Raw genomic sequence first — 12682 nt, 5'->3', positions numbered from 1 at the left:
ATTATTTTTCATCCCCTGTTAGGCCATGCTATTATTGTCAAGGGAGTCGAAACACCCAAAGTCAAGTCATGATGAGAAATGCCATTAAAACTACAAAGCTATTTATATTGTCTTATTCCAGCCCCTCACTGATGTTGCTCATGGTCAGTTTGGTGGTAGTCAATTTTGTGATAACTTAGACAAACAGATAGTAGAGGCAAAGCTCAGTTAGCAAATATTTCAGCAACAATCATGGATATGAACAAAGAGTGTTGAAATGTCTTAATAGTACAAAGTGCTGGATAAAGTGAGTCTTGACTAAAATTATAGGCTTAAGCAAAGAAATGAAGCTTCTTACCTAAAACTAATCTAAACTAAATCTACTTTACCTCAAAGCTACTAATTGTATTTCAAGTTGATCCAAAATTTGCATGTGGAGCTGTTCGCACCACCATTATTTATAGTGGCTCTTCATGGATATTACTGGTTGCCATTGGTGTCAACAGCACGGTAGCACCAAAGAACAACACAGAAAATGTATTACAACAAAAATAAAACATTTCATAATTCAAATGTGAACTACAGTAAATTGAGACGTTCAAAAGCAAGAATCTGTTCAATAAAAACAATAAATGTTACAGTATGAAAAATAAAAACTACTCAAATCAGGAGATGTACTAATATAATCCTAAAATCCAAAATATGCTCTAAAGCTATAATTCCAGTTTCCCATACAAAGCATATGATTATAAGAATGTGTTTTTGCAATACTACTAAAATAAATGGTGATTTAGGTGCTCCTGACCAAGCCTTCAAGGATTGATTTTATGGAATCTATACTAATAAAAGGCAAAGCCCTCACTCACTCACTCACTCACTCACTGACTCATCACTAATTCTCCAACTTCCCGTGTGGGTGGAAGGCTGAAATTTGGCAGGTTCATTCCTTACAGCTTCCTTACAAAAGTTGGGCAGGTTTTATATCGAAATTCTACGCGTAATGGTCATAACTGGAAGCAGTTTTTCTCCATTTACTGTAATGGAGATGAGCTTCAACGCCGTGGGGGCGGAGTTTCGTGTGACATCATCACGCCTCCCACGTAATCACGCAGTACATAGAAAACCAGGAAGACCTCAAAAAAGCGCTCAAGAAAACATGCATTATATAATTGAGAAGGCAGCGAAACAATAAGAAGCGAGCGAGTGACATATACAACCATATTCATGAGTTCTGCTACTTCGGAAACAAAGCACGATGTAAACCTACACTTTAAATTAAGTTCATAGACAGGCTGCGCTGGCGTTTGTAATTTAGTGCCTGCCCATATAAGGCCGTCCGTCAGCGGCAATCCAATAGCAAACTGCCACGGGTAAATATTCACGGGTGAAGGACTGTGCTTATGGAGAGGAAGATGAGATGGTCAGGGTGGTGTTTGACACAAACTCAGCGAAACTGCGAGAGAAAGTTTTAAGTGCCAGGACTAAGGTAACATTAAATACAGCCATGGACATAGCACGAGATGGCACCAGCACAGCTGGGAACCTTCGATGCATGTACACCGAGTGGCTCACGTGAACTGACGAGTGCACAGATAAAAGCAACAGTTCCAAAGAGCGCTGAACAAAACCGAATTACACAATTGAAAAGGCAGCAAAAATATGAAGCGTCTGATAAGCATATTCATAAATCCAGCTACTGCGGAAACAAAGCACACGGTGGAAAAAGTCAATGTCCCGCTAAAGGAAGACAGTGTAAAAAACCCGTGCATGCAGTGTGTCAGGTCTCAGATAAAGAAGAAGACGAGCTGTTTATTGATGCAGTAAGAAACGAATCGATGAATGAAACCTGTCATCTTTACAACGATTGACAAACACGGAATGTAACTTGAACACAACACATCCTACAAATACGAACCTGATTGAAAGAAATAATGATAATCAAATCCTTGATGACAGCAACACTCAGTAAAACTCACAAAACAAATACTGTATATTGACAGTCATGTTACGTTATTTTTAAAATGTTCCCTTTTCTTTTTCTACCTTTTTTAACACACTACTTCTCCGCTGCGATACGCGGGTATATATATATATATATATATATATATACCGATCTACATACTCGAATAATGGATACTTTATTCGCCATCAATGATTGTTTTGGTAAAGCCATACTCTGGTAAAGCCAGTGTATTCATTAGATGAACGGTAAAAAAGTAAGAGCGAGGGGAGGATGACTCATTGAGGCATGCAGGCTGTAGTCTTGCGTCAACTCTATCTGAATTGCGCGATCACATTTGAAAAATATATCTTTTCAAGTTCTATTTAGTCCATATGTGTCAAACTCAAGGGCTGCGGGCCACATCCGCCCGGCGTAATTATATCCGCCCGCGAGATCATTTTATATACTGTATTATTGTTATTAAAGCCCGGGTATATGAAGCGCTGGTAACACAATAAACTACAGATCCCATAATGCAGCGCTTCAGCTGCCTTGCCGAACACTAACCACGTTAATCAAGTCTACCTTATGATGCTGCAAGTTTTTGCGAAGCTAGAGTTATTGCGCACTGAGTTTGCACGGCGCTTTGGTGACTGAAGAACAAAAAAAGTCAGTCTACATGCGGCTCGAACCTTGTGCATGTTTGGTAGCACATATCTGTGTGAGAAGCTCTTCTCAGTGATAAAGACTAACAAAACAGCACACAGGAGTCGCCTCACTGATGAGCACCTGCAATCCATCCTGAGAATCTCCACAACACAGAACCTCACACCAAACAGAAACAAACTTGTGGCCAAAAAAAGATGCCAGGCGTCCAGCTCTAAAATGACATATGAGCAAAGACAACTGAATGATTTGATTTGTTATTGCACGTAAGAGCGGGAGTCAACCGTTTTAACAAACAGCGTATTGCACTGATACGAAATACAGTAGCTGTGTGTGTATATATGTACAGTAGATATGTATGTATATGTATATATATGTTTATATATGTGTGTGTGTATGTATGTATATATATATATGTATTTGTGTGTATATATGTGTGTGTATGTATGTATGTGTGTGTATATATGTAGATATATATATGTATGTATATATGTGTATATGTATAGATATGTATATATATATATGTTTATGTGTGTGTGTGTAAATATATATATATATATATATGTATATATGACAACAACACTCATCACTCACAACAGTGACAAAACAATTACATTGACAATCAGGTTACGTTATTTTCAAATTGTTTCCTTTTCTTTTTATTGCTTCTTTAACACACTACTTCTCCGCTGCGAAGCGCGGGTATTTTGCTAGTTACTTTAAATAAACGTCTTCAGCCCATTTTGTAACCCTTGTTCAGTAATGCTAGCTTTTCATGAATAGGATGTTCATATGCTAGTTGTATAATGATTGTCATAAATTGTCATTCTGTATGACTTATTCTCAGTTTCGATATATTTATGGTAATATGAATGTGTAATAGATTTTTTTCACCCAGTATATTACAGTAGTTGTCATATGTCTTTTTATAGAAAAAAGCAGGATCCAAAGACAACCTAACAGAAAGCCTGGATGTAAAATTTAACACAAAAGTTGTGAAGACAGTTCAGACACCAAGGCTAAAAGCGGACACGTGACCGGGACACATCATCACAAAGCTACTGGAGAAGATCAGGAGCAAAGCCAGAGATTCCTGGGAAAATAGAAACTGTGAATACTACTTTTTCCACCATTCCACTCGTAAGATGTGAAACATGGACCAATCTAAAAGTAATTAAGTCATTGCATCACACAGCAGGCGTCGGTTACTTGTTACTCTGTAGATATCTGATTTGTGCATGGGCATATCAATCTGGAATATCCAAAGGACTCCCATATGAATGTTCTTTTATTGTATGTGGCTGCTCTGGTAATCCATGGATTTTTTTTCTGCTTCTCTACTGGATTCATGACAAGATGAAAAGGATTCATTTTATGTTGCAAGTGCCAATACCTCCAAGCTACTTGACCTCCATTTTCTACAGTATTAAAACAGTTTTGTGTGCTTAAAATAAATATGTACATTTATATAAAGCTATTCCACATGTTGTGTTGAATTTAATGTATAGACTAGTGTGAAATGTTTCTTAGTGAAAATTCGAATAGAAACGCTGCTCATTTCCAGCTCTTTTTCCTAAACTGACCCGGAGTTTGATCTCTGAAATACATTAAATTAATTTAATTGGTCTCTATGAGAGTACACTTTAAGAAACACCATTTATTGATATTAGATCGTTCTGCCTTAAACTGACTTACCCGTGCAAGGTGCTACTGCTAGTTAGATATCACTTTACATACACAATTTGTTAGAGATTATCGTATATTAATCCCACACCTCAGCATTAAGAAGAGGCTGCACAGATTCAGCAGTTAACATAAATGCTTACAATTACTTTCTTTTCTGTTGTGCTGTGCTTTTTTTCTAGTTTGCACATTTCTCTGGCAGCTATTCTAAGTGTTACCAGAACTCATTCGAGTTGTCATTATAATGCGTTGGATGACCTGTGTTGTGCGTGTGCCATCTTTAAAAGGAAGCCACCAATAGTTGCTGCAGAGAGAGGACCAAACCCGCTCTCCGAGTAGCCCTGAAATTTGGACCAAATTCGTAGCTAAGCAGCTAGAATAATGTCCAGATTCTGTGATATATTCTTGGACTTTATAAATCATCGACATTCCAACATTGTGCTGCTGTTCCAAATAATAATAATAATATGCAGTAATATTAATAATTGGCATGAAGACATTGTATTTATTAATTTTGAAAAAAATGTATTTTATTATTCTGTATTGTGACAATGTAGCCATATTGTTTAAGGTGCGATCTTTGATAATGATTGCTCCGCATCAAATAGACTGTTACTTCAACAAAAGCCACTGAATAAACAAGAGAAAAAAAGAAAGGTTTGGGGGCCAGCCAGCACCACGTTTAATGCAAAAGGGAAATTTGTAATAAGAAAGGTTCCAGCAGTTGTTGAGGATGTTGCGCGTCCTTCCGTGCCTCCTCCTAGGGCTTATCAATATGTCTTGTCTAGTGGACTTTGGTATTCTTTGGTTTCAGGTTTGATCTGACTGCCTGCTCTGGGAATATCATTATTTAAAGATCCTGTGAGGAAGACCTTTGGGATTGAAGTACATTACATCATCTGGGCCACAGATGTGAAAGAAGAGAATCCATTAGCAACTGATTCCCCGAAATGCTAGTGTCAATCTCCTTACCTTAACAATGCTACGGGGATACTTCCAATTCTGTCACGTGCAACAGTATTTGAAAATGCGGTGCACAGCTTTAATTATTCCAGCATTGGGATATGAATCAAAACAAACAAATATTCTCGCAAATATTCTCTTTGTACTAGGGAGCAATACTTTTTCTAGCTGGATTTTGGCCAATGGCAGGAGAGAGTCTTAAGGAGATTCTGTTACCAGGCTCATCGAATTCAACTCTTCTGCTGGTAAGTTGAATGGTTTAACATCCGTCTTTGTATTTTTGTGTTTTAACCTAGGAATATCACCTTTCAACCTCGGTGAAGTCTTACTTTATGTATGGTAAAGTTTTTAATAAGTAAATATTAAGCTGACAGTGCATAAGCAGTGATATTTTAGTAGCCTGATGATGTGCAGTCATACGCCAAGAAACAGCAGAGTAATTCTTGAATTTTTGTTTTTAAAAGTTTGTTTTATTTTGTATATGCGTGAGCCTGTGTGCTTACATTTGTCACCTTATACATGTTTGATTAATACGACCTCTGCTTTTTGTGGTGTGAAATGAAATTCTCTTTGCTCCGATCTATTGTGTATGCACTCTCTGGAATTTAGCTTTAGAGGTTTACGGGGTCATTACTGTCACGTGTACAGAGTACAGTGAAATTCTTACTTGCATGTGCTGATCATCATGCAATATGTTGCCACTCTCCAGCACCAGGTTAGTGAGTAGAAATGAGCAAAACAGCAGAGTTTCCTTCTGTATACAATTTTGTGAAATTGCTTGTAAAATTTGTTTTGCATGTGATTTTGCTATGAGGTTTTTTTTTTCTTTTTTGTAAAATTAGGGTTTTGGGGGTTTTAACATACTTATAGTGGAAAGCAAGAAATATCGCTACCCTGGTGATACAGCCATCTCCTTCCTCGGCCGCCACGCAGCTGCACGCACTCTCACCTGCCTGCACATTCATGACACCAGCTCTTCCTCACACTGCTGTCTGTGCTTACTTCCTCAACTCCATTGGATGATCCATGCCAGGCTCACTGACCACCATATACCCAGGTCAATGAATTTTAGCAGTGGAGAGCCTCTTCTGAAGTGCTTGCAGGTTAAGTGCTGTCTAGTGGCACCAGAAAATTCCAGTTGAGATGAGAATATATATGCTTTTATGTATGTGGACAAACACAATTTGTTTTGTGAGCTTTTTTTTGCAAAGTTTTTGTTACAAATTCAATTTCATTTACAGTGGTGTGAAAAACTATTTGCCCCCTTCCTGATTTCTTATTCTTTTGCATGTTTGTCACACAAAATGTTTCTGATCATCAAACACATTTAACTATTAGTCAAATATAACACAAGTAAACACAAAATGCAGTTTTTAAATGATGGTTTTTATTATTTAGGGAGAAAAAAAATCCAAACCTACATGGCCCGGTGTGAAAAAATAATTGCCCCCTTGTTAAAAATAACCTAACTGTGGTGTATCACACCTGAGTTCAATTTCCGTAGCCACCCCAGGCCTGATTACTGCCACACCTGTTTCAATCAAGAAATCACTTAAATAGGAGCTGCCTGACACAGAGAAGTAGACCAAAAGCACCTCAAAAGCTAGACATCATGCCAAGATCCAAAGAAATTCAGGAACAAATGAGAACAGAAGTAATTGAGATCTATCAGTCTGGTAAAGGTTATAAAGCCATTTCTAAAGCTTTGGGACTCCAGCGAACCACCATTATCCACAAATGGCAAAAACATGGAACAGTGGTGGACCTTCCCAGGAGTGGCCGGCCGACCAAAATTACGCCAAGAGCGCAGAGACGACTCATCCAAGAGGTCACAAAAGACCCCAGGACAACTTCTAAAGAACTGCAGGCCTCACTTGCCTCAATTAAGGTCAGTGTTCACGACTCCACCATAAGAAAGAGACTGGGCAAAAACGGCCTGCATGGCAGATTTCCAAGACCAAACCACTGTTAAGCAAAAAGAACATTAGGGCTCGTCTCAATTTTGCTAAGAAACATCTCAATGATTGCCAAGACTTTTGGGAAAATACCTTGTGGACTGATGAGACAAAAGTTGAACTTTTGGAAGGCAAATGTCCCGTTACATCTGGCGTAAAAGGAACACAGCATTTCAGAAAAAGAACATCATACCAACAGTAAAATATGGTGGTGGTAGTGTGATGGCCTGGGGTTGTTTTGCTGCTTCAGGACCTGGAAGGCTTGCTGTGATAGATGGAACCATGAATTCTACTGTCTACCAAAAAATCCTGAAGGAGAATGTCCGGCCATCTGTTCGTCAACTCAAACTGAAGCGATCTTGGGTGCTGCAACAGGACAATGACCCAAAACACAGCAAATCCACCTCTGAATGGCTGAAGAAAAACAAAATGAAGACTTTGGAGTGGCCTAGTCAAAGTCCTGACCTGAATCCAATTGAGATGCTATGGCATGACCTTAAAAAGGCGGTTCATGCTAGAAAACCCTCAAATAAAGCTGAATTACAACAATTCTGCAAAGATGAGTGGGCCAAAATTCCTCCAGAGCGCTGTAATAGACTCATTGCAAATTATCGCAAACGCTTGATTGCAGTTATTGCTGCTAAGGGTGGCCCAGCCAGTTATTAGGTTCAGGGGGCAATTACTTTTTCACACAGGGCCATGTAGGTTTGGATTTTTTTTTTCTCCCTAAATAATAAAACCATCATTTAAAACTGCATTTTGTGTTTACTTGTGTTATATTTGACTAATGGTTAAATGTGTTTGATGATCAGAAACATTTTGTGTGACAAACATGCAAAAGAATAAGAAATCAGGAAGGGGGCAAATAGTTTTTCACACCACTGTGTTTTTGAATGTAACTAGTGTAACTTGAAGCTTCTTTCTTAATTATTCTGAATAATCTCAGAACACAGTATATGACACTGCCCTATCTTCCATCATGAAGTTTTATTTACATTTTGATGACACTAAGCTGTTACTATACTCCACTCAACATTTCCACTGCTGAGAATGACTCTAATATTTTAATATGTATTTTTTATTTGCCTCCATGTGAAAACATAATGCCCCCCTTGCTAAATTTGTTCTGGTGCCCTAAATATGTTTGAACAATTTGAGCATATATGATTAGCAGCCCCAAAGTGTAGTGTGAGTAATCGCATGACCACGATTTCTATAAACTGCAGTGTTAAAGGTGAATTTCATCCAGTGACACGAAGTGACAAAGTTGGGTAATCTCCAGCAGGAGGATAGGAATACTTTTTAGTAATAATAGCTCAAGTAATCAGGGAGAGGGTGGAGAAATCCAAAAGATGTTGAACCAGAGGTGTGAAGTGGACAGCCACAGAAGAACTGAGGAGAGACATCTGGCCACATAAGGCCAACGTGAAGCAACTGGGGGACACACAATTTGATGACGCATGTTGGCACAGAAGTTAGTGCTGCTGCCTCATGGATTCATATCCCACACCTAATTGTGCATATATCTCTGTTATACCCCATTTGGTGTGGGATTTGTAAAAACAGTGTTCATGTTTCTGTTGTGCTGTCTATTGTAATGACAAATGCACTGCATTTTATATGTAAAAATGTTTGTGATGGGACAACACAATGACAGAGACACAGTAACCGAACAGACACAGAGACACTTATTAAGGGCCTCGTGGCCTCTGGGTTAACTCAGCCACTCCTTTTTAGATTCATTTTTAGTGGATTAATTAATGTAATGGAAGACAGAGCAGGGGCGCACACAAAAATGTTGCGTACGCCCAATTCAACGCTCACATCGAGCATTAAAGCAGTACTCCTGTTTCTGTGTGGTTTCCCTTTCTTTTTTAGATTCACATCCATGATGCAGGCTTTATCAAATACCCAAAATTAATTGCATGTTGTTTACAAATGTAAAGCACTTGATTGTAATCAATCTGTAACAATATAATGGTGCACGGAATGGCCAAACTATTCCAGCTTCTATGGCTGCTTTAGCTTTGTTAGAAGACATCACAAATGGAAGAATTAGAAGAGAGCGTATATTTAGATCATACTGATTTATTTATTGTCCCATGAGGATGACTGGCTTCTAAGTCGATTTAGATTTCCAAGAGCTATCCTCTTAGAGGTGTGTGCTGAACTGGCGCCGGCTTTACTAAGGCAGACTTTCAGGAATTGTGCTCTACCTTCTCCTTTGCAAGTTCTGTCCACCCTTTTCAACGTATACTGGCTGACCAGTTTCTCAGTCATCACTCACCCGTACCATGCCAGTTGTGTAGGATGGCATTATCTAGTTGTCATACAGATTGTGACAGTTTAGGGCTCTCTCGCTCCCTTGACCCTTCAGACACCAGGTCAGACACCAGATAAAAGTCCAAATAATTGATTTATTCTAATAATAATGTGCACAAAGCACCCTCCTCTCCACAATACTCCAATAACAATAACCAATAATCCAATCCTCCAATCCCAGACGCTTAGCCACCCTGCCTCCCAACTCAGCTCATTCGTCTGGGACCTCCCACAGTCCTTTATAGTCCTCGACCCGTAAGTGCTTCTGAGCCCTCAGTCCATGTGATTATTCAGCACTTCCGGGTCAGGTAAAACTTCTCTTTTTTCTTCAGCCCGGAAGTATATCATTTCTTCCGTTCCCATGGCTGTACAGAAAATATAAATCCCAGGGCCTCCCTGCAGCGACTCCTGGGGACCCCCATGATATCCAGCAGGGCTGTGTATTATGACTCCACTGTCCATAATTCCCTGCTGGCATTCGGGGCACCTCTATGCTGCAAGGAGGGCTCCATCTGGCGGCCTGGGGGTATTGGCCGGGATGAATGGCTGACATATATCTCACAAGATATATAAGATTTAAGAAGGTTGAGCAGGCAAACGTCAAAGCATAATTCACAGCAACATCTATTTTTCCAAATGTAATCGGAGCATCGACTGCACACATTGCTATAAAGGCACCTTCAGAGAATGAATTGGCTTATGTAAATAGAAATCATTTCTACTCTATTCATGTGCAAATTATCTGTGATTCTAAAATGCATCTCATTCATGTTGCGGAAAGATATCTCAATGTCTCGGCAATAATTGCAACAGCTCACTGCACAAACGGTGTAAGCACCAGAATTCTGCCACCTCCTCCAGCGATGTTGACACTCAGATGGTGGGCTGTGACTCACCTTTTCATGTCGGGTTTGATATCTGACCACTTCTTTTTTATTTTGGGCAGTGTACAACTTTCTGAATTTCAACTTTTGAGTGCCTCAGCCACACTGTGCTGCTCCATCAGTTTCCTTTTGCTGTTTATACCACTGCTTAAGCCACCAAATTGTATGTTTTTCCTTCCCTCCACTGCACCGAACAGGACCTTCTTCTCTTTTACATGTGCTGTTGCCATTGCCTTTTAACAAAACTCTGCAAGGAAGGAGCTATTTATATTGATTTGCATATTCAAATAGGCACAATTCTAGGAGGAGTCCAGGTGGGCTGTAGGCCCGAGCTTATGTGTTAAAATTCAATTGATTGGGATTGATTAAGGGAAAACGTGCAGTTTTATGCATCTGAATTTTTTTGTGCATATGCAAATTTCTAATTTGTCAATACACGATGTTTTAGTGTGAATTCTATGCATGGCGTTATACATGAGGACCCTGGTGAGGTAAGACTTTGAAGAAGAGACAAACAATAAAACAATAAAGAAGCAGTAAGAGATCAAAAAGTTGACACTGCTGTGGATGATGACTTAAGAAATACAGTTGGTTAGTGACTGTTACTGATTATTTAAGACTCTTGAGAACATGTTGCAAGGTAAGCTGAATTTATGTTTGGAAAAATGTAAAAGAATGTGCTCAGAAAGCCATTTTAACAGGAATTGATTCATATCATTATTACTTCTTTGGGGTATATACAGTAAATATATAATTACAGTTTCAGAATTCAAATAAATTGGATATGCAACAGCATTTTTTGTCAAAATGAAGAAACAACTGGACAGTGCAGAGAGAATATACATCTGATTAGGGCTAAACTTGTACTAATGTGCCCCTCCTCAGACTCAGTTTCAAAACAAACTGGTCATTTATGAAAACTGTTACAAAAAGAACATTATCAATATATTGTGGAACATTACAAACCGAATGCAAAACATTACCAGTGTACTTTTTCCACATGAATTGCCCTTCATGGCCGAGTCATTCTGCCCACTGAATCATCCCTTGTCTGTAATTGTCTCTCTCTCTCGTTCTCAACTCTTCACTGCCTAATAGCTCATGTGTGCTGAATATACCAACACAAAAATGGCTGCCATCGCATCATAGAGCTGGATGCTGAACATTAGTATTTGAACTGGCTCCCCACTCATTACAAAAAGTGTTTTGAATAGTGAGAAGTGCACTATATAAATGAAAATAATAATTATTATTATCTAGCCAAATTCAAATTAGCTTGTAACACTACAAACGAAATGAAACAAAATATTCATTTAACATGTAAAACAAATATAACAAATAACAAGGCCTGCGGTATTGAACTAATTTCTACGAAATCCACCTCTGAACTTTCACAGTTGCAAAGTCATTAATGGCATCCACAAAACCCAAACTGACTTGATGTGCGGACTCCCATTTGATGGACAGGATCACCAGATGGTTCGGTCTTTCTTTGTACGTTGTTGCGTGTAGGTGAATTATTTTCCATGGAATTCAGACCGCAGTATTTAGCAAGTTAGACAATGCTGGAAAACAAATGTTATCCAAAGTTTTGCTTCCTGAAAAATTTGGTGATTGTGATGGACAGCTTTGAGATGAGCACAAGTATAATTTTGGATTGATTATATCACATAAGTATTTGTAGAAACATGAAATTAACTTTATGATGGTGACACATTGCATTAGTTAATTTGAGCTGAAGATGTTTTGCTTCTGATTTTTGTTTGTATACTCAGCACCTAATGTTTTTTGTTTTAGTGTCCAAAATAGCCATCCAGCATTGATGGATTCCGCTTGTGCTGATACGCTTTTCCATCATTGCAATGTGCTGGTGAAACCTTTCACAATGTTCATCAATACCTTCACCAAGATTAGGAGGAAAGAAGTCCAGGGGTACTGCACAAAATGAATCTTTAGACACATGTTGCACTTCATGCTTTTGAAGGACTGAAGCCTGTTGTCAACAAGCTGGACGTAGTTTGGTGCTTTGTAGTTGCCAAGAAATTTCTGCACAACATCCTTGAATGCTTTCAATGCAATTTCCCTTCTCGCAGTTCTTCAGTCTGCTTGTCATTGATGATGTGTCTGATTTGTGGACCAACAAAACTGCCTTTCTTAATCTTAGCATCACTTATTTGTGGAACATCTTTCTCAAATATAGATTTCCTTCACCTTCCTTGTTCATCACTTTCACAAACTGAAGAGGCAAAAATAGTTTTGTTGATTCACCCAGTTCTTTTTTTTCTTAA

The 12682-nt window shown here is 38.7% G+C and overlaps 1 protein-coding gene across 2 annotated transcripts in view; it reads left to right on the top strand.

Annotated features, from left to right (window-relative positions):
* epb41l4a (erythrocyte membrane protein band 4.1 like 4A) overlaps positions 1-4064 on the top strand; it is a 486901-nt gene extending 482837 nt beyond the window's left edge. For both annotated transcript variants that reach the window (XM_039759425.1, XM_039759424.1), the window contains exon 24: positions 3520-4064. In XM_039759425.1, coding sequence (XP_039615359.1) covers positions 3520-3624 — 105 coding nt within the window. In that variant the 3' untranslated portion in view covers positions 3625-4064. The remainder of the gene's footprint in view (positions 1-3519) is intronic.
* Positions 4065-12682: the final 8618 nt, after the last annotated feature.

This window comes from Polypterus senegalus, chromosome 7, assembly GCF_016835505.1.
Source record: "Polypterus senegalus isolate Bchr_013 chromosome 7, ASM1683550v1, whole genome shotgun sequence".
Lineage (NCBI taxonomy): Eukaryota > Metazoa > Chordata > Cladistia > Polypteriformes > Polypteridae > Polypterus > Polypterus senegalus.
This window is presented reverse-complemented; position numbering and strand designations above follow the sequence as displayed.